The sequence below is a fragment of the Mycteria americana genome, chromosome 1 (genome assembly GCF_035582795.1).
Source record: "Mycteria americana isolate JAX WOST 10 ecotype Jacksonville Zoo and Gardens chromosome 1, USCA_MyAme_1.0, whole genome shotgun sequence".
In the NCBI taxonomy this organism is placed as follows: Eukaryota; Metazoa; Chordata; class Aves; order Ciconiiformes; family Ciconiidae; genus Mycteria; species Mycteria americana.
This window is the reverse complement of record NC_134365.1, coordinates 174,750,412-174,772,674: the sequence shown is the minus strand read 5'-3', so window position 1 is coordinate 174,772,674 and position 22,263 is coordinate 174,750,412. Positions and strand designations below refer to the sequence as shown.

Sequence of the window (22,263 nt, the reverse complement as noted above, 5' to 3'; positions counted from 1 at the left end):
TAAAAAACAACAGCTGCATATCCCTGGAATCATTCCATCCACAGAGTCATCTACCCTCATGGTTCAGTACTAAAATCAGTACATTTCTAATAACTTAGACTTAAGGGGCTATACTCCTTGGGTGACATTTAGGCTCTATCCTTCGCTCCTCCTTTTTATTCAGATAGTGTTATCCTCAGGCGTCCCAAAGCTTCTTGGTCTCAATCAGGCCTTAATAGAAGGAAGATTCTTCAAACGGGTCTTGCTGTGACAAATGTGGTATGTGTATATGTATAACGTATATATGTGTATATGTATAAATGTGTATATGCTACCGTTCTTTACCGTTCTCATCAAATCTCAGTTTCCCTAATTACACACTACTTCTCTGAAAACTATGAATTATATAATGAGTCTAACCAAGATGTATGCTGCAAGTAACTGCTTCAGTTATTAGGCAAGGGTATGAAAATAAAGCTAATCACAGGGAAAGCATTTTCAATTAATCTGCCTCACACAGTCCATTTACAAGGCATTCATTTATGTTGGTTGCTTTCAATTTTAACAATAAATGAACTTTTGTTATTAAAGAAGGAACAGATCCCTGGGTAAGTAACAATGTGCAGAGTGAGTGAAGAATCAAGTAAGGATGTATTTATATCTGAAAAGTAAGAGAGAAATAATCTGTAACCCATAAGGGTGACAATGAATACAAATGTATTTAGATCGCTGCTAAAAACAAATTGGGATTCACCCCTCCAAGGGTCATGCTCTGCCTTTTTTTGTATTAACAATACACAAGTTTTCAATCAAAATCGGTACCAAGTGAAAAACCTTCTTCACAGAGCATGAAGAAGTAGAGATTCACCTTTCTGACCACCTTCTTTCCTGTCTTCTATATATCCTCATAAAATATTTACTCTGCTTCTGAATGACCACTCTGATTATCCTTAGACTCCTTTTCAGATTCCCTGATGATGTCATGGAAATGTTAAACCCATTATGCTAAGCTAGGACCTCCATCTAATGTGACCTCTTGGCACTAGCTTCTAAAGACAGCACGACACTTTTACATAAAAGTTAGTCTTCCTCTGGGTCATCAATAGATGGACTCATAATACACCAGCACTTTAGTCAACACCAGCAAAATTTAAGCAAGGCCACATAAAGGGTCCAAATCTGTTTCATGTTTACAATAACGTGATTGAAACATCTATTAAAAGGTACAGTTATTTTCTATTGGAAAATAAGCATTTATACTATTTCATGGGTCCACCCCATAGGTAACACACGACATTCCTTTTCATTAAGCCATTAGGGAAGTGATTCGTGACTAGCACCCTGCTCTAATTATCTTTAATGTAGTGTTTCAAATTGATCATGCATAATGCAATTAGAAATCATAATTAAATTAATTTATATTGATTTAAGCCTTTATAAGTTGTTAATAACTATAGCCCATTACACTAATTCCTAGGAGCCAGCATTAATATTTTCAGTATGCTGAAATATTTCACTTTTTCCCCCCTTCCTTGCGTCGGGCGCTTCATTAAGGAGCTCACGGGGGATGGCTGCCGGGGGACGCTGCCCGGCAAGCGCCCCGGAGCCGGCGGGCTCCGGCTCCCCGGGCGTGGCCCTCCGTGGTCCCGGCGCGAGTGGGTGCTGGGGGAACGAATCGATAGCTGACTTTAATGCGGGAATAATGACCGCTGCCCGGGCTGGCAGCGGCCGCTTGTATTTCCATGGAGACGGAAAGACCCCGGCAGCCGCCCAAGGGGAAAACTCGGGGGGTGGGAGTCAAAAAAAGCGAGTGGGGGGTGTTTCCTGAAGGAAACGAGCCCAAAAAAGAAGCAGCTCGCGGCGGAGCTCCCCGCTGGCCGGGGAGGGTGCGGGCCCGGCCCTCCCCCGCCGCAGGGAGGCCACCACGCCGGCGGCCCCACGGCCGTGGGGCTTCCCCAGGCAGGGGAGCCGCGGCCGGCGTCGTGCGTGGCGCGGCGGGACCCGCGCTGCTCCGCGGGGGCGAGGGGACCCGGCCGGGGGCAGGGCGCGGGTAGCCCCGGCGGGGTGGGGGAGAGCCCCGGCTCCCCGGGGCTTGTGTTGATGGCCGAAGCCGGCCTCTCGCCCAGCGGCAGGCTCCCAAATCTCTCCTCTCCTGACAGGGACCTTATCCCTTCCCATCCCCCGGCCCCCATCCACACCCCCCCCCAACTAAAAAGCTGTCGTGAAAGTTATTTCCCCCCACGCCCATTAAACTTGTGCAGCGTGGCCCTCTTTTCGAAAGAGTTATGCATAAAACCAGAGGCAGTACATCCCCCCGCGCGGGATGTCACGGACTAAACAGCGCTCTCAAACGGGTGTGCTTCCATCCCACCCTTGTCTGACACCTTTTAATCAGAAACGGACGGTCCAGGGTCACAACAAGTTTTCCAGTGAGAAAGATGCCCGGCTATAATAAAATCTTACAGCGGGGGGTTAACGAATCATTTAAGAAAACAATTTATGCTTAAATAATATTTCTTTTAAGATAAAATCGGGGTTTGCAAATCGGGATTTGATTTGAGAGGCATGAATTCTATTATACGTACAATTTAATCACGGGGTATTTAAAATAGACATTTCCATCTAAAATCCAATCAGAAATCAACACAGTACCTCGAGGCATTAAGATGATCATCTCCATTTTGCATTTGTAAACTGGTAGAAATAAATGTGGCTTGTGGATACCAAGAGGTCAAGTACGGCTGCTCAAATATTTTTCTTACAAAATGACGGATTTATTAGACAAATAAGTAGCCCGGCTGATGCAAAACCCCCAGTGATTGAATTTTGACGTTGAGTCAACAACAACTCGAACTACATCAGTGCTCCAAGATTTAGTTATGATGGTAGAGATTACTGAACAAATAGGAGGCAGAAATGAATACAGATTTCCTAGGATCTGCCCCTGGCACCCTCTTCTTGACATTCCCCTCCATATGCTATCCCTATTCACAGTGTATTCTAATTAAAGGACTGGGCTATGTCTTCTAATTTTACAAGAACTTTTAAATAATTAGTCTGGTGTGTGTTAAAAGGGAAAGCTTCAGACATAAGGGGATTTCAGTCCCTTTAGGATCTCTCCCCGGCTTTGCAGTTATCACAGTCCCTTCCGTGAGGAAGGGTGGAAAACGCCTCTGATTTGATTGCAGAAAGATAGGAACCCTGATCAAACTGCCGTATGCAAACACAGGCGTCCTCGGTTCATTTCCAGCCCATTCAAAGAGGGCGGTTTGGGTTTTTCTCTTTGGGATTTTGGAGCGAGATTCTTTTTTTCCCCCTCCCCGTGGAAGAGATGTTGAGGGTCCAGCATTCCTGGGAAAATCTGTCCACGGATCCCAATCGCCTGTGAAACAAGGTTGGGCTGCAGCCTGCACAGCCTCGGCAGCGGCATTTTTTCACGCTGAACCTGCCCCCTCCCTCCTCCTCCCTTCCCTCCCTCCTTCCCCCCCTCCCCACCCTACAGGTGTATGTATCGACGAGAGTTCCCCGGTCCCCGCGCTGGTCCCGGCAGGGAGCTAGGCGTGTGCTGGAAAGCCTCCGTGAGCGGTGGGAAAGCGATGTTATTCTTGCTTCATTTCTTCAGCGCTTTGGAGCGTTACTTTTACTTGCTAATCACGAAGGGGCGCTTAAATAATTGAGAGTACGTTTAAGCATAAAGCAGTCAGTTTCTAATCTTTTCAGGGGAAAAGGGACTAATCTGCACCTGCTGTGAGAGCCCTTTTTTTATTTATTCTGTATATTACTTCCACTCCAAGCTGGACCTGATGGCTCCAATTACAGCTGAGCCTTGCGGAATCCATACCCTCCCTTTGGCAGCCCCTTTCTCTGCTCCCCTCTTCTCCGCAGGTATAAACTTTTCCTTGACAGACAAGAGGGAGCGGGGGGATCTTACCAGACACCATTTAGCTGAGATTTTTTTTTTTTTTAAAGAAACTCTTCAGAATTCTCAAGCTCCCCAAATTTGCCTTCTTTCTATTGCCTCCACTGTATCGCATGCATATTTGTAGAGAAGAGAAGCATACACTGGCTGCCATGGTGCTCTGGATTATTTTTTAATAGGGGATAGCTCGAGAGCAGGATTTTAACGTAGATTTTCTCCTGTTTAGCATTTGGGAATAAATTGTTTAATAAGCCTTTCTCCTACTACCTATTTTCACTGCCGAGTTTTTACATTGTGTAGAGGCTTCTCAGAGTATTGCCAAAGTTAATTCCAGATTTATATTTCTGTAACCTGCTTAGGATGCAAAAAGAAAAAAAAAATCCTGTCAAATTAAAGTGAGTCCTCCTGTCTTGCCTGCTCCCAGCAAATAACTTGCAGCACCTAATAAATCCAGATGGAGTTCCTCATATAGCCCGGTGCAGAAATAATTATTGTCCTGGCTTGTTTCATGTCAGAGGCCTCTTCGGCTCATCTGTCATGAAACCAATTTCACTTTATTTACATCCATTTGCTAGTTTAATTACTGTGCTGATGAATAGCCTGAAGGAATTAAGTTACGAGTCTTTGGAAACCTAAAACGACAGATATATGGGTTACCTTTTAAACAGAGGAAGAAAATGATGGGTGGTGTGTGCACCAAAATTTAAAGGTAATAAGAGCCTTTCCCTAGCTAGGTGGAAATGCAGAATCAGCTGACACTCAGCCCATGCATTTACCTCTGTCTTGATGTAAAGTATTGCTTAGAAAGGCTTTCATATTTTTTTCAGGTTAAATGCAATCTGTATTAAAGCAAAGGTTCCATAAGACGGGTACCAGCTTTAGATCTAAGCACAGATGCACTCATTATTTTTCCATCCACTGAAAGGGGAAAAAAAGTCAGAAAATAAGTCTGTCTTAAAGGCTGACTTCAACATAACCTATGCAATGTACCATGCAACACAATCAATAGGGTTACTGTCCTGTGTCTGCAATCGCAGAAATAGTCTCAAGCGCTTCTTCCCTCTAACTTGCCTCTCTGTGGTGCACTGTACCAACAGAGAGAATTTCAACCAGCTAGAGGATCTTGTGCTTTTTATGTAAACCTATGAAAAGCAGAGTTTCTCCCTGTGTTCGTTCCGTGTCCCTGGTCTAGCCCACGTCCTTTCCCTTTCTCTGGATGTTTTTCAACCCTTTCCAGTACATATGCGCGTGCTGCTTGGCCTGGGGATCAGGGGAGGGGATCTACCCGATCCACCCACATGCTCCCCACGAGGGGACCCTGCTGCAGGGTCCTGGCACACCCAAGTGGTCCTGTCCTCCCCCTCCTCCACCACTCAATAACTTCCCTGAGCCACTGTAGCGCTTTATGATAATCTAGAATTTCAAAACTTTATGCAGCATGTGCCTGAGCGAAAGGTCAGTCTCTTTAATGCTCCCCCTCACCCATCATGAAAGAAAAGCAAAAAAAAAAAAAAAATCCAGCAGTCTTGGAAATAGGCTGGAAGTGTTATTTGCCCGGGCTGTGCCCCGCCTTGTCACCTATGGACTGGCCAGCAAGGTCCAGGAGGAGCCCGTGTGAGCATGTTGATGCTAACTCTAAAGAGAAAGCCCCCCAAAACCAAGCAAAGAGCAGAAACCAGACCCGAGAGCTCGTGCATCTTTTCGGGAGCTAAGCCTTGGCGTTAGGAACATCAGGACATCTTTATTTGCCTGAACGGCAGAAGTTTGGGTGGGCCCGCCAGTCCCGTTTTGAGGGCTGCGTGAAAAATCCACATACACGGGGGGGTTTACACCGCTCTCCTACGCAGGCGACTTCTTCCCCTGCTCCCGGTACTTTTGTGGATCTCACGGGTTCAGCCACCGTGGGACAAACCTCCCGTGAAGAAATGACGTGCTGCAATAGGTAACAGCGCACAGGCAAAAGTGGTAAGGGCGGTCAGAGGTCTGGCTGCGCGTAGGGGAGGTGATCCTCGGCTCGCCAGAAAAAGCCTTCCCCTCAGAGGCACCCTCCGCAAGGAGAAGGCTGAAGGGGCGGACAAGAGATCCCCTTTGTCACAGAACTTGAGCAGCACTTTAAAACCAAATCCTTTGCCGGGGGAAACGTGACACATTTCCCCCCTCCTCCCTCAAATCTCGCTGCCGGCTGACCTGAGCTGGTTACACCAGGGTATAAAAGAGCGGATCAAAAGAGAATTACAGCTGTGTGTTCGAGGTACTCCGGGTCTTTATATCTGAGAGAAATGAAAGGAGAAAGTATACAGCAAAATAGGGTGGGGTATTAAAAGCTCCCTTCCCCCCCCGCCTCTCTCCTCTCCCCTCTCTCTCTCCCCCCCTTTGATTAATAGATCCATGTGGCTAACGGCCTGACATATGGTGTGCGAAGCAGCTTGAGATGGTTCCTCAGGCATACCCTACGGCCATTAACATATCACAGGCTTCTGTGCAGCCAGCCAGCCTGCCCGCCTGCCTGCCCGCCTGCCTGCCTGCCTGCCTGCCTGCCTGCCTCCGCCCCGCGCCCCGCGCCCCGCGCCCGCGCCCGCGCCCGCCGGAGCTCTCCCTGGTGCTGAAGCTCCGCCGCGTCTCCGCCGTGGTAGAGTTCAAACAGCAGGCGCGCACACGCACGCACCCACGCACACCCACGCACACGCACACCCAGGGGTTTGAGAGTCCTGCGCCGCTTTCAAGCGAAGAGGTGGCAAGCGGCAGCAGCACCACTCCTTAGTCCGCAAAACAGGGACTTCTCTCGCTCTTTTTTTTTTTTTTTTTTTTGTCCCCCTCGTCTAAGGAAAAAAGGGTGTTGCTAGACCTGAAACCTTTACTAGAGAGAACGCAAAAATTACCTTGCGTGGAAACCGGTCACATTTACAATGCAGTGCCCAGCTTGCAGAGCAGAAAAGACAGCTTTCTGCAAATAACCCCCAAGTTAGGAAACTCGTGCCTGTCGCACCTGGCAGTGGGGGAGAGGGGTTACTCCCAGCCGTGTTGTTTGGGGAGAGGGGTTACTCCCAGCCGTGTTGCTTGGAAGCGGGAATTATGGTACAGAATACAGTGGCCGAGAATGCAGCAAAACCTAAGGTTTATTTAATCCATTTCCAGGGTTCTGACAGAAACATAAATCACGCCCTGCACTTTGCCTTTCAGTCTCCCGTAGATAACTGCCCTAGCTCTTTTGAACTTTGTTCTGGCTGTTTTGTTGGGAAATAAATGCTAACGCTAGATTAAACATTGCAGGTAGCTTCATCTTCTGATTTCAGGAAAATAGTGTTAATAAGGAGCTTTGATGTTGTTTTACTTTCAGACTGTATGCCTTAAGGCAGAAAAACGCATAAAGGTAGCTGGGAAAGTAAATTGCCAGAAGCGAAGAGCACCCTCCCTTTCAAAATCCTGTAAGTACTCCTCTCTCGTACATCAAACCGATCCTGTGCAGAGCAGCACTAGTCGCTTTGAGATCTCCTGGCTTTGGCAAACATCTCGCATTTCAACGCACACCCGGCGGTGTGTGAGCCTGTGTTTACGTGTGTGCGTTCTGCCGTTATCAGCTGTTAATGAAACTGAGGATTACAGGGGGAAATACGAAAGGCTCATTGCAATAGCTGCTTTTTTCTTTTCTTTTCTTTTCTTTTCTTATTCCCGAATCAGAATATAAAATCCCATGGGGAAAAGAATCCTAGAGATTTGCAGTGAGGAGTAAAGCCGATGCAATGTGAGTAGAGAACTGCAGACCTCCGCCACGCTGAAGCAGCCCAGAACAAAAGTTTCGCATACTGTACATTTGGGGTCTTTCTAGCTATTCTGCCAGTAGCCTCCTTCCATTCTTTCGGGAGCCCAGCACACCAGCAAAGCCGATTCCTCGCACACAATCAATACATTTTGCATAACGCGAGTCCCTCTCGCAGGCTCGCTCTCTCTCGCTCCCTCTCTCTATTTGTGTTTGCCTCGCGTAGGTGGACGGGGGCTCTACACGGGGCTTTTCTTTAAAGAAATTAGCACCGACGACAGGGAGTCTCAAAAGCAAGCCGTGCGCCGTAGCTGGTGCTAGTCACTGCTTCCTCAGGTCAGAAATGTGGCTGGAGCCCACCACAGCAACCTCTCAAGCATGCGGTTCGGTTTCAGACAGACACAGCTTGCCTCTCTCCAGTCTCTCCCCTTTAACCGCCCCCCCCCTTCTATTCCTCTTACAGCAGTGCTTTAATAAAGTCACATAAGTGATTGAAATTAACATAAATCATTATTAGTTATTAGGATTTGCTCTAAATTACTCTGTGAATATAACACCAAACCCCATCTGCCACTCCTGCTCTAGCAGCAATAGATTGCAGATAAAATAAATGTCCTTACCCCATTAGAATGTTCCTGTCTCTGTAGCCAAAAGCCAAACAAAAGCAATAAATACAGAGCTTTTTTCTCTCCACTATTCAGCTGTGACTGTTTTCATCAGCTCTTCCTCTAGAAAAGCTCGATAGCTGCCTGAAAATATTGCATTTTATATCACCAAAGGGCGATTAATATTGCATTAACTGTATTTAACATTTTTTAAGCGCGAGTAATCTGAAATGAGTAAGTTTCTGTTACTAAATACAGGGGATGTCAGAGCTGGTGAAAACAGCTTAAAATATCTGTATAAACAGATTATTTGTTTCATACTTTGTATTTTTATAATGTTATGGTATAGTGTGCTCTGTTTGAAGTAGAAGAAGCCATGCTAATGGTCTGTTTAAAGTATTCTGACACTGTCTGGAGACATCCAAGTCTCTGCCTTCATTAAATGTTTATTGTCAACACTTCAGTGAAAAAAAGTCTTGTGTAAGTGAATTTCCACTGCTGGATGCTGTCAACACTTTGTTTTATTCTGATCCGCGTGTACAAAAGTTTGTATACATTATGCTGAAGTGAAGAGCGGCAGAGATTTAGTGAGCTATAATTAGTCACCAACCAAACTTTTGTTAGTAATTCGGTTTACATAATGACCACAATCAAGGGCTGAGTTATGTATATCGGCGCCTTGTCTTCTTTCCACGCAGCCTGTGAAAAGGTGTATTCATGTTGACATGCTATCCCCTTCTCAAGGAACATCTGTTTTTAAAAATAAACAGCAGAAGCACCAAACCCACAGCTTTTACATATTTTAGCCTTGGCTTACACTTTAAACTTGATTTCTTTTATCCGGGCGAGGGATGCACATCCTCTTCCCTCCCTCTCCGCACCTCGGCGTTTGCAGTCGGGGCTCCCGCTGCCGAGCCCGGCCTTGGGCCGGTCTGTCCCCGCACCGGGAACGGCTCCGCGCCGCACCGGCCGCAAGCAGGAGGACGCTCGTTGCTCCCACGGCAGGAGGCTTTTTTGAGACTTTTACCACTCGCTTGCGAGAATCAGTGCGAAGTTACAATTCGCCTTCAACGTACCAGCGCAGTGTGCCTTTTTTATTATTATTTATCTGATTTTGATATAAAGCCTTTTAAATACTTCCGTCCTCAGAGTGATTAACGTCTTACGACATCAGATTTTTTTAAGTAATTACACACACACACACCACCCCACCCCCCACCCCCGTTTCCCGGTATGTATTTTTTTTAAAAGAGGTGTTTAACAACTTTTCTCCCTGAGTTAGAGACGCTTCGGCACGCTTAGGTGGGCAGGCTGAAGGAGTTAAAACGCAGTTCAAAGGAGGACTCCTGCTTTCCCAGAGGGCCTGTGACTCCGCCGAAGTCCAGAGACCAATTTGGGAAGCAGATTTTGCATGCGCAGCTGCCCCTTGACGATCAGCCACGGCAAGCTCCCGGGCAGGGATTGCCTGGTGACATGGCCATAAATCCGCAGCCCTACAGCAGACCGGGCTCTCCGGGCCCCTCTGCCCGCGGAAACACCGCGCAGAGTCCGCCTCGAAGTTGCATCTTAAACCAGCAGGAGGAAAGAGACCCCGCGGAAGGGAGCGGGGGGGGCGGTGAGCATCCCGCGGCCCCTCCGCCCCCCGCGGAGGCAGCCCCGCACCGGCTGCCGCTGCTGTCGGCGGTGCGAAAGCAAAGGCGGAAAGTGCGCGCCTCTGCCCGCGGGGCGCTGCCTGCCCCTGCCTGCTCCTGCCTGCTCCTGCCTGCACCTGCCTGCCCCCAGCCGCTGCCTGCTGGCCCGGCGGCGGGGCTGGGGCCCTTCCGTGCAGGCGCCACTTTCTGTTACTGCTGCTTCTTCACAGATTTATACGTGACACCTTATTTTAAATTAACTTTTGAGCCCTGGATTTCATTCATTCATTCATTCATCCATCCGGGCAGCCGCCCACCCGCCTACCTGTCTGTCTTGCCATGATGCAAAGAGACTTGTTTGCAGTTTTACCACCGCCGTCCCATCTCTGGGACCTATATATTCACCTGACCTATATATTCATCCACCGCTTTTCTCCCAAACTGAGCCTCCTTCAGGTGCGAAGGGGTTGCAAAGGAGGAAAAAGAAAATGCTTTCCAAAAGCGGAAGGGGAAGAGGGAAGGAGGGGAAGCGCGCGGGGGGGGGGGGTGTTCGTGCAGCACGCCTCCCATCAAGCTGTCTTGACAACAATTACTAAAGTTTTTAATTAGCCTCTTGTTATAATTCATTTTATTAATTTTCTAAATCTCAGGCCATGAATTATTAACGGCGGCTCCGTAATTGTGTTTGCAGCGGCGCACGTGATGGCGGCGGCCCCGCCGCGCCGCGGCTCTCCCCGCGTGGGTCCCCTTCGCGCCCAGGCTGGGGAAGGGGCCCCGGCAGCAGCGGGCTCCGAGATTTTATCAACTCTTAAATAACATAATTACCGATAATCAGACGCTCGTCTGGCAGGTGGAAACATGTTCCCAAGCGGATTGGAATTCTGCTGCTGCTCTTTTAAAAATCAATTAGGCTTTCCTCCGCTTTGGAATCAGCAGGTAAATATAATAAAGCTTTAAAAAAAAAAATAGCGCCGGCTCGAAAGCGAGATATAAATAACTGGAGGGATTTAAACTCGTTTGGGAAATGCCAGAATAATGCAGGGCAGCAGCGGCGGTATCAAGCTTTACGCGCTCGAGTCCGTCAGAGTTAAAATAATTATCTTTCGACAAATCTATTTCTCTTCGGAGGGAAGGGGGGACAGGGGGAGGCGGGGAGGGAGGCACATAAACCATAAAATCTGTGCTGTAGGACACTTCATTCCCCTTCTGGGGAGCCTTTTTACTTGTTGAACCAGGACCGAATTAGTCTTAATATCACAGGAGAGTAAAAATCAATACGACCGTGGCAGTGGGTGTCTGTTACTCACTTATGATGGCCTAATCTAAGTTGAAAGCAATCGGAGAGCAAGTGTTAAGCAGAAATTCCGGGAGCCAGTCCGGGTCTTGCAGACTCAGGACTGGAAAAATCACACCAGGAAAGCGGCGAGATACCTCAGGTGTGGAGCAAAAGGCCATTCAAGGGACCGCAGGGCCGAAGTGTCCTCGGCGAGGGTGACAGGCGCTGAACCGGCCGAAGCGCAGGAGCCGTCAGAGGTGGCGGCCGCCCGGCAGCGGCCTCGGCCCGTGTCGCAAGGGGGGGGTGGGGTGGGGGGTGGGGGCTACATTTTTTTGGTCACAAACTGCACTTCTGCATGCAGGCGATTGTATGCTGTTGGGGGAAAAATGCGAATGCGTTCTGTGCCGCTTCGTCTTTTTTCTTTTACTTTTTCTCTCGGATGCAAAAGTTTTAACTTGGGTTAGACCTTACAAACACGGATATAAACACTTTTCTTTCTTTCTTTCCTTCTTTCTTTCCTTCTTTCTTTCTTTCCTTTCTTTCTTTCCTTCCTTCATTTCTTTCTTTCTGTTCTTTCTTTCTTTTAGTTATTTCTTTCTTTCTTTCTTTCTTTTCTTTCTTTCTTTCTTTCTTTTTCTTTCTTCCTTTCTTTCTTTTCTTTCTTTCTCTTTCTCCCTTTCTCTCTTTCTTTATTTCTTTCTCTCTTTCTTTCTCTCTTCCTCTTTCTTTCTTTCTTTCGATAAGAAAGATCTTTTAGTGAGGCATTTATTAAAGAAGCCTCAAGAGTATTTCGTGGTTTTACGAACTATTCAGATTCATCCGACGGAAAGCAGGACATTCCGGTTTTGCACAGTTTCCTACCATGAAAAATAGGAAACCCTGCAAAGCTTTTATTTTCACCATCTGTTTTATTAACATATTATTTTTTCTTTGTACTCGATAAGGATTGTACTTATTACAAAACAAACTCTTTAACTTTTCAATACATACATCGGTCATTACTGTATAATACAAATGTGGTACCACTTGTAACATTTCAGTCGTTTGGGGCAGATGAAAAAAACCCCAACATTTGTAATTATTTTTATTTGTTCATTCCTGACTCTCCAAAAATGATATCCGGTAATACTTTTCTATAAAATAATATTTTTACAAATGCATTTATTAAAAATTCTGATGACATTTCAAGTTAATAACAACAGAAACAAGTCAATTTCCGGTGGACAGGATCTATGTTTTTTTAAAAATACCTTTAGTGCTTATTTTTTAACATCAACAGTTGTTTAAAGTCACAGCTTTTTGAACGTATTATTCTTTTCTGAACATCACGTGTCTTGATTCACAGATTTACCGGCGAAATTAAAAAGATTTGGCTAAAATATGTCTACAGAAGAAATAATCCCAGCTATTAAGTAACTTTTTACATTTGGCATCTGATCTAGTCACAGGTCATCAGAAAATAGAAAGAGGTTCTTTGATCACTTGAAGCAGTAGGTGGCATCCTATACGTTCCTAATGAACAATCGCATTTACAACATAAGGAGAGATCAGTTTAGGATTTTCATATTTATTAACCCAAAATAAAAATAAAGTATCTTGTTACATAATTAAGTGCAATTAGGCCAGTCAGAACAACATATAAACCTGAAACCACCCAAGCTTTTCTTCTTTATACATATTTTTGTAGGTGCATAATCCTTTCCAGCAAACTGAAAAGAAATACTTCAGAAGTCCTTCTTAAAATTTTCCTTTGAATTATATTCTGCAGTTATAGAATAAACTTCAAGAAACACACGCAGCTAATATATAGTTAATTTTATTCAGAGCACCGATTTTCACATAAGAGCTATCTCAAAGTAATGATTTCTGGATTTAGCAGAAAAATACATCTCTCACTATTTTCTTTTTGGTAGAATTAGTCTCATCGCCTAACGGCCATACCTTGAATTTAGCAGCCGTGTCTCGGAAATATTTTTTTTCTTTTTTTAAATGCACCCAATAATAATAACTATTCTGTTTTCACGTTTGTTTTATTTGTAAGTATGCTGGGACGCATCTCCCTGTTGGATTTTGGCGTACAGAAATATTTCTGATAGAAGTAAAAGTAATAGAGTAAAGACACAACCAAGGAGAAAGCTCAGCAAACATACATGGACAGGTAGATTATTCAGTGAGACATTTCAGGATCCACACGTGGTTGCAGTTTGTAACCTTTTTTTGTGTGTGTGTGTGTGCATTAAAGAAAATATTTACAATCGTCTTTCTTCTCTTCCCCCCCCCCCTCTTTTTCTTTTTCCTCTTTTAAATCTAAATACAAGAACGTGACAAGAATGTTTGTGTTTTCGGTGAAAACAGGCAGTTAAACTGTGAAATTACACCATCCACAACAGATTCTACCAGAAGCTAGTCTATTTAGTGCTCAGTTTCAAAATGCATAGAATGTTTGCGCTGCAAACAATGATACACAAAATAATAATAATATTAATAATAATAGCAATAATAATAATAAAATAAATAGTTAAATAAATAAATAATATCGAGACTTTACCACGGATCTTTCTATGCCTTTTTTTTCTTTTCTTTTCTTTTCTTTTCTTTTCTTTTCTTTTCTTTTCTTTTCTTTTTTTTTTTTTTTTTTAGGCCATGCATAATTTCAGTCTATTGTTTGTTTTGATTTAAACGGGAGGGTATTTTCTTTTCCCAAATTCCTTGTTACTTGAAAGCCTTAACAGTCGTTCGGTTACAGCCAGAGCCAGCAATGGCTTCTGCACGTAGCTGGCGCTTTATACCTAACGAGCTCTGAACATTTTATTTTTATTTTTTTTCAATCCGCGAGACATATAATGCACCTCGATTATTATTAGTAGTAGTACCAGCATCGTTATTACGGAATAACATCATCGCTTCCAATCCGGGAGACTGTGATAGTGCAAACTGAACCCCCCCACACACTCCCCCCAAAAGCCATCCTCTACCTAACGTTTATTATTTACAATAAACGACTTTTAAGCCCGAATGGGTTTCTTTGCGTGTTTGTTCCCAACGTGCAGACCCCTCAGAAAGAAATGTCATTTCAAACCCTGCTCTGGTGATTTCTTTTGCCTGCTGGGTGCAATAGCCCCTAGCCCTGGGAGGAAACCAAGGCAGGACCTTTTTCCCACCACAGCCCGTCGCTAACCTAAATCCAGCAGATTTGGCAGGGATGTCGGGGGCATGGGGTGGGGACCGGGGGAGAGGGAGGGGAGAGGACATAGTTAACCACGAGCCGTAATGAATCTGAACATTTTCCTTCGGAGAGCATCCCTGCTCAGGCAGGTTTGGCATCTATCTCCAGACACGTCTCTGCAGAGGCAAGGACCTGTCCTTAGACATAGATGGGAACGCAAACCACGCAGGCGAGGGAAGAGAAACAAAGGGGCTGCGGAGTAACTTTTTCTTTTCGTTTTCCTTGAGCTAGCTAGGATTACCGAGGCAACAGCGGAGAGGAAAGGGACCGCTCCCCAGCCTCGGAAGGCCCGGCTGCCCCGCCGGGCTGGGGCCGCCTGCCCCGGCCCCAGCCCCGGCCCCGGCCCCGGCCCCGGCCCCGGCCCCGGCCCCGCTCGCACCGCTCCCCCGGCACAGACAAGACCCATCGCCAAAGCCTCGCGAAAAACCGCATTCGAGGGAAAACCAAAACAAAACCAAACCAAACCAAAAGAAAACAAGAAAACCCCAAGACCCCACAACCAAAGCCAACCAAAGAAAAAGACCCCCCCCACCACCAAACCACCGCCGTCCTCATTCATTACCAAGCCAGGGAAAAAGAAAGAAAACCAGAAAGTAAGGAAAAGAGACCCGAACCAAACGTAGCATCATCACCGACAGTTTCGCCTTCCGGGTGTGTTGGTCGGTTTTGTTTTCCTTCGGGAAGTTGTGACTTAGGTTGCTCGGTTTGTGGTTGTTGCTGTCACGGTATTTATTGGTGTGTGTCTGTGTGTGTTTACGCTTTAAGTTGCTCTTTCTCCCGCTTTCTGTCGGGGGGTCGGGGGGGGGCAGAGGGCGGATGGGGCCGCAGAAGTGACCCCCACGGGTTTCTAGAGCGTTTTTACCCCCTCTCGCCTCCTTCTTCTCGTTGGTGTCCCGGTGTCTTTTTGTTTTAATAATTGATAGCGCACCCCCCCCCCCCGCAGGCCCCCCCTCCCTTCTCATCGAGTAGTTCGCGTTTAATTTCTACATCGTCCCTTGGTCCCCAGGAGCTTCCCACGGCGTTTCGGGCGACGGCGGCGCTGGGTGGGCACCCCCCGCGGCCCCGGCCCGGCCCCCCCCGGTGCCCCCGGTGCCGCCGGTGGCAGGGCCGCCCCTCCCCCCCGCCCCTAGTAGGTGGCGGAGAATTTCATCCGTTTCTGCTTCTGTCTCTGGTTGCAAAACCAAACCCGCACCACGTTCTTTTTGAGGTCCAATTTCTCGGCGATGGCGGCGATCTTCTCGGAGGAGGGCCGGGGCTGGACGGCGAAGTAAGCCTCCAGGGAGCGCTTCTCCGGGGCGGCGATGGAAGTCCGCTTGCGCTTCTTCTCGCCCCCGTTGAAGAGCTCGGGCTTGTTCATTTTTTCCCGCTGGGCGCCCTCGGCCTCCTCCAGCCAGGCCTGCAGGATGGGTTTGAGGGCGATCATGTTGTTGTGGGAGAGGGTGAGGGACTCGAAGCGGCAGATGGTGCTCTGGCTGAGGGAGCCCACCCCCGGGATCTTCAGGTTGGCCAGCGCCGAGCCCACGTCGGCCTGGGTCACCCCCAGCTTGATGCGGCGCTGCTTGAAGCGCTCGGCGAAGGCCTCCAGCTCCCGCGGGTCCGTGTCCGAGTCGCAGATGGAGGCCAGGCCGGCCGCCCCCACCACCGCCGCCGCCGAGGCCACCTGCCCCGCGGCCCCGTGGTGCGCGGCCACCAGCCCCGGGTGCGGCAGCCCCGACGGCATGTTCATGGCGGCCGGGTGCGAGAGGTGGCCCAGGCCGTGCATGTGCGAGTGCGGGTGGGCCGAGGTGGAGATGAGGCCGCCGCCGCCCCCGCCGCCGCCGCCGCCGCCCCCGCCGCCGCCGGCCCCGCCGCCGCCGCCGCCCGCCCCGTCGTGGCCGCCGCCGCCGCCGCCTCCGCCGCCTCCGCCGGGCATGAGCGCCAGGGAGGGGGAGGTGATGTGGTCGAGGAGGTCGCCGGGCTCCAGCGCCTGGTGGTGGTGGTGGTGGTGGTGGTGGTGGTGCGCCAGGGGCACGGTGGAGGTGGAGGTGCAGGGCACGCTGTTCATGGTGTGGTAGGTGGCGTCCGGCTTGAAGGGGTGGCTCTTGCCCTGCGAGACGGCGATGTCGACGGCGGCCAGAGCCTCGGCCCGCGCCAGCAGGGTCTCATCGAGGCTGGCGAAGATATTGCTCTGCAGCTGCAAGGGACACAAAACAGAGCGGGGTGCGGGGAGAGGAGGGCAGGGGGGCGCCGGGGAGGGGGGCAGAGAGGGGCGAAGCGAGGAGAGGGGAAGCGCCGCGTCGCGGGAGGCCGGGGTGTGCGGTGGGGAAGGAGGGGGAAAAGGGGAGGGAGGGCAGCCCGGGAGGGGAGAGAGAGGTGGGCAAAGTTGGGGTGACCGTGCGGGGGGAGCCGGCAGCAGTGTGAGCGTGTAAAGGGGCACGGGGGGGGGAGAGCCAAGTGGATGGGGGAAGCGGGGTACAGCAGGAGACAGCGCGGGGAAGTGGGGGGAAGTAGGGGATGGGGTAGGATAATAGGGGGGGAAGCGGGGAGGGGGAGCAAACGAGGAAAAGGAGAAACGAGGGGTAGGGTAGAAAGGGCAGGCAGCCGGCGGGGAATCCGAAAAAGAGAGGACGGGGGTGTGAAGGGAACAAATAAATTGGAAAAAAAAAAAGGAAAGGAAGAAGAAGAGAAAGGAGGAGAAGGAGGAGAAGAAGAAATGGATCTGTAACTCTCAGCTGGGGAATTGTGTCAAACACAAGAGCACATAAAGCGCATTCGTTTTCAGAGGCCGAGTCATAAAAATTAATACAGAAAGTGGATGAAGTCGGAGACTCGTGTGAACACCGCTTTCAAAAAAGATCACAGGCGCTCAGATGATTGCAGAGGAAGACATGAAAAAAACATTAAGCGCCGCTTGTCAAAATGTGCCTCGCAGCGGTTTTTTTATTAATGCACATACACATACATGCAGTACACAGAAAAGAGGGAGAGAGAGAGAAAGAAAGAGTGTGTGCGTGTGCGTGAGAGAGAGAGAAAGAAAGGAAGGAAGGAAGGAAGGAAGGAAGAAAGAAGAGAGCTGCAGCTGCCTGTCCCTTACCGGCGGAGTTGGTAGACATGCTCTTCTTATTGCTTCCGAGCTGGAGTGTAGAGAGGGGTATTTGTGCTCAGGTAGGGTGGGATGCATGGCAAAATGCGGCTGTTTGCTGTTCATGGACATCATCTTGAAGGCTTGGCATGTAAATCCACAAACACTCCTAAAGTCGGGGGAAAAGTGCTCTCCGGGCGCTCTCCTCCCGCCGGGGAAAGCTGCGGACGGCGGCGGGTGGCGGTGGCGGAGCCGGTGGCGGCGGTGCCGCAGCGGACCCTGCCCCCGCCGCCGCCGCTGCCGCGGTGGCCGGGGCTGGGCTGGGTGGGTGAGCGGGCGGCGAGGCTCCCTCCGGCCCCCGCCGTCTCACTCCTCTGCCTGCCGCTGCCCGGCGCCGGGCGCGCTGCGCTGCGCTCTGCCCGCACCTGAGCCCCGCATCCCGTGGCTACCGCCGGGCGGGCTCTCGCGAGAGCGCGGCGGCTCCGGCTTTGACAGGCATCAGCTGTCTCCCCCCCTTCCTCCTCCTCCTCCTCCTCCTCCTCCTCCTCCTCCTCCTCCTCCTTTTCCTCCCGCCGCCCCCGGTCCCTGCCTCCCCGCGCCTTGTTGCATCTCCCGCAGCCCTCGCCCGTCTCGCCGGGGCGGCGGCGGCGGGGCCGCTCTTATAGCGAGCGACGCCGAGCACCGGGCGGCTGCGGCACCTGTGGCCGCCACACGTGCGCGCTGCGCGGCCGCCAGCGCGGCCGGGGCGCCCCGACGGGGCGGGGATGGGCGGCGGGGCGCGGAGGCGGCGGGCGCCCCCGGGGCGGGGCCGGCCGGGGTGCGGGCGGGCGCCCCTCGCCTGCCCTCGGAGCGGCGGCAGGGACCGGCCCAGCCCTCGGCACCCAAACGCGAAGGTGCGTTGCCCCTGCCGCAGCCGAGGGGAGAGGCGAGGCCGCGCCGAGGACCCGCACGGCAGAAAGGGGCGTCCTCCGGCCGCGCCCCGCTACTTTCGAGAATTATACACCGGCTCCTTGAGGAGAACCGCTGGCCGACATTGGTTTGAAGCGCTCAGAGGCTATCGATTGCCGTGTAATTTCACCTCCCCGTAGCCCGTGTGGTTCTGTTGCGACTGTTACCGTGTCGGGCACCGCTGGTGACAGCCGGTTCGCCCGCGAGGAGCGTGTGCTTCCTGCACGGGAAGTGCCGCGGAGAGGAAACAGTGCGTTTCCTCCCGGCTTCCCGACCAGCCCTCGCTCCTTCTCCGTGGGAAAACCCAAGTTTCACTGGCGTGGTCTGAAGCAGAAAACAATCACAGAGTTTATTTCCTTCGTCTCTCCCTCCCTCCCTTCCTTTCTCTCTTTCCTTCCTTCCTTCCTTCCTTCCTTCCTTCCTTCCTTCCTTCCTTCCTTCCTTCCTTCCTTCCTTCCTTCCTTCCTTCCTTCCTTCCTTCCTTCCTTCCTTCCTTCCTTCCTTCTCTTTCTTTCTTTCTTTTTCTTCCTTCCTTCCTTCCTTCCTTCCTTCCTTCCTTCCTTCCTTCCTTCCTTCCTTCCTTCCTTCCTCCCTCCCTCCCTCCCTCCCTCCTTCCCTTCCCCTCTTTCTCTCCCTCTCTTCCTTCCTGTCTTTCTTTTTCTTTCTCTTTCTGTCCTTTCTCTTCTTTTCCCCTCTTTCTCTTGCCACCCAGGTGCTTTTTATGCAAGAGACGAGTCGATTCCATCTTATACAGCCTGAAAAAAAAAGGAAAAGTAGTCTGGAGAAATGATTCTTTCTTTTTCTTTAATTCCTCCTTTCTTTCTGTCTTTCTTTCCCCTCTCTCTCTTTCTTTCGTCTTTCATCTTTCTGCCTTACTCTTCCCTCTTCTTTCTTTCTCTCTCTCTTCTGTGGTTTATTCTTTGAATGCTTTTGCATTTGAATGAAATGGCTAAGGAGTGACACTAGGGTTAATAACGCACGGTTGTTCTTATGAGTGACTCGGGGTTACTGTCCCGTTTTAGAGCAGATTTTTTTTTTCTTTTAGCTGCTTATGAAGTTGGAGACAGAACTGCGGAAGGAGGGAATCTGCTACTGTGCCTGTGGGATTAGTGTGAATCCCTAGGGAACGGCCCCCGGTGAATCCTGTCCCCTGGGGCACGCTGGAGCCGTCCCTCGGTGACCGAGCAGATGCTACCGGGTTTGTTTCAGCAGGGCTGCAGGCAGGCAGGCAGCGGGGAGAGGCAGCGGGGTGTTTGGATCAGGGATGTGACAGCCTCGGAGTGCATCGGAATTGCTCTGTTTCTCCTGAACACCTCTTATTTATGCGCATAAACACAGCCGAAAGGGCACACGCACACACACACACACACACACACACACACACACGTGCACGCACAGCCCACACCACAACCCCGGGTAAAGTCCACATTTGTCTTCATAAGCCCTTCCCCAGCTCCCCATCCAGGCCGGGAGGCAGGAGGGAACCATGCCAATTACTTGTGCGAAAGGGAGCCAGGTCTCCATCCATTACCGCGTCCCCTGGGGTGCCTGAATGCAACTTCATCTCTGAGGGGGGTGAACTTGAAACTGAAAGACACTGGGCTGAAGCGGGGTTGGGCTCTCCTTATTTATCGAAATCATTGCACCAGAATAGCCAAATCGTACTTTATGGGGATTTCTTTCTTTCCTTGTTTTAAAAAGCCATATGACTTATTCTAGCTGTCCCTAAGCTACCGTGCCTCGTGAACAGAAAGCCTCCTGGGGAAGGGAGGGAGAGGAAGAGGAAAGTGGGAGACACCACCACTTTTTGCCAAGTTGCTGAGAAGCGTCCAGCTCCCGCAGAAAGGCCCGAGCAGCCTGCCCTGCCCTACCAGAGGCGGAAAGCCAGCCCGTGGCACACACAGCGGGGCTCCGTGGCCGATCCCGGCGGCAGAGGGAGGCGGAAAGCGGGGCTCGCTTGCTCGCCCGCTGGAGGAAGGCGTGGGGGCGCGGGAGTGCTGCTGCGCCTGGGATGCGTGGGTGTTTGTCCGCGTGTCTCTGCGCGGCGCCGGCTGGCCAGGACGCTGTCAGGCCAAGTTCATCAGGTTTCCCTAAGGGAAACGTTGACAGCAAGGGAAAATTGTGCCAGCGGCGGCAAAGGCCACCGGGGGGTGGATTTCTAGGCTAAGCCACCACCCGCCTTCCGCCCCGCATGCCACCGGCCTTGCTTTGCCTCTGCGGCCGGGGTCTCTAACCTCTTCGGCGCTGGGCTGGCAGGGGCTGGGCCGCGCCTACGGGAGCGCAGGCAGCGCGGGCCCGGCCCTGCCCGCAGCAGCCACACGGGCAGCGAGGCCGTCCCGGCCCCGCCGCAGCAGCGGGAGCGGGGACGGGCGGCTCGGGCAGGCGCCGGGGGGCCAGACCTTCTCCTTGGCCGGAGGAACATCAAACCCCTTCAGTACTTTTAAAACGACCCTTTCTGGTGACGTGCTTATTTTTTCCGCCAGAAAGGCAGAAAATTCAGCCACTCTCCCACCCCCGCCCCCGGCGCCAGCCGCAGGTCGAGGAGGCGAAGACCGCCAGCTGTTCTAAGGGTCTCCTGTCCCACCTTCCCGGTGTCTTCTGGAGGCAGGGGCGGGGGTGGGCGCGTTGTCTCCGCAGCTTGCGGTGTGCATCCCGCTGGATTCTCCTCGGTTTGGCAAATAGGGGGTGAAGTATTCCCGCCCGGCTGGAGAGACACCCCTTGCCAGGTGCTCCTCGCTCCTTCCTTCAAATCGCCCGGGGCGCGATCACGGCGGCAGCCCGAGGGCCGGGGGTGCCGGGGGGGGGGGGAGGGGGGGCGGCAGCCTCCGGACCCCGGGGAGGCGTCGGGCTGCTGGCGGCTCCCGGGCGGCGGCTGCCGGCTCCCGCCTGCTCCCTCCCGCTGCCCCCGGAGGCAGAAGCTGCGGCAGGGAGTCGCAGCCGACTTTCCCCTCTGTCAGATCTTTCAGAGGTGCGAAGAGGAGAGAGCAGAGGCCACGGGGAGGAGAGGATTTTTTTCAGGCACCGTTTGGTCTGTCGCTTATCAAGCCCGAGAGGAAAAACTTTCCTTCGCAGTCCTTGGGACACTTTTTTTTTTTTTTTTCTGGAAGAGGGGAAGCGCTAACCTTTAAAGCGACGCTTAAAACGACAGCCCCTCCTGATGCTGGCCCGACCGTAACGCCCGCTGCGGTGCTGCAGCCGGTCTCGGCGCCGCAGCCCCCTCTGCTCCCCCTGCCCCACCGAGCGCGGAGGCTGCTGCCCGGGGGGGTCCCCAGGGCTCGCCGGGGACCAAGCCCCCTTGTCACCACCCCCCGGCGGCCCCCCCTCTCCCCGCCACACACAGCCGGCTCCTCGAGAAGGCGGCTTGAGCCAGGCTTAGCATCGCACGGGCCTGGTAATAGATTTTATCTTAATGTTCGCTGTTATTTCTATTCCTCGTGGGTACGTCCAGCCTCATGAATACTGATGGCAATAAACTCGCAGGCTTTGAGGGGCGAGTTCATTGGAGATCCGACCGTGCTGCAGCCCTACTTTCATGGCCCAAGATGCTCAATAAAGCGAGGGAGGCACGTATATACATATATAACGCATTTACTTGTCTCCCGTAGTTTTCTCCAGCTTCAAATGCAAGAAATAGGCAGATTTCCTTAATTGACTGAACTGCCTATCTCGGGAAAGTAATAAAGTAACCCCTTATTCCCACAGTGAAACGATTTATAAATTAATTACTGTAACCCATTGTATTTGATTTCTCTTTTTAGGATTCCCCAAAGATGAATACACTAAAGCTTGGGATATTAAGTATCAACGTCTGATCATAGTTTGCTATATATCCCGACTTTAAAAAAAAAAAGTTAATGTGGA

The 22,263-nt window shown here is 51.0% G+C and overlaps 1 protein-coding gene across 1 annotated transcript; it reads right to left on the bottom strand.

Moving 5' to 3' along the window:
* Nucleotides 1-15,519: 15,519 nt before the first annotated feature.
* On the bottom strand, nucleotides 15,520-17,852 carry POU4F1 (POU class 4 homeobox 1). The gene is made up of 2 exons (XM_075491971.1): nucleotides 17,467-17,852; nucleotides 15,520-16,566 (listed from the first exon to the last, which is right to left on the bottom strand). Exons 1-2 carry the CDS (start codon nucleotides 17,587-17,589, stop codon nucleotides 15,520-15,522), a joined length of 1,170 nt encoding a protein of 389 aa, XP_075348086.1. The 5' UTR covers nucleotides 17,590-17,852.
* Between the last annotated feature and the right edge of the window lie 4,411 nt (nucleotides 17,853-22,263).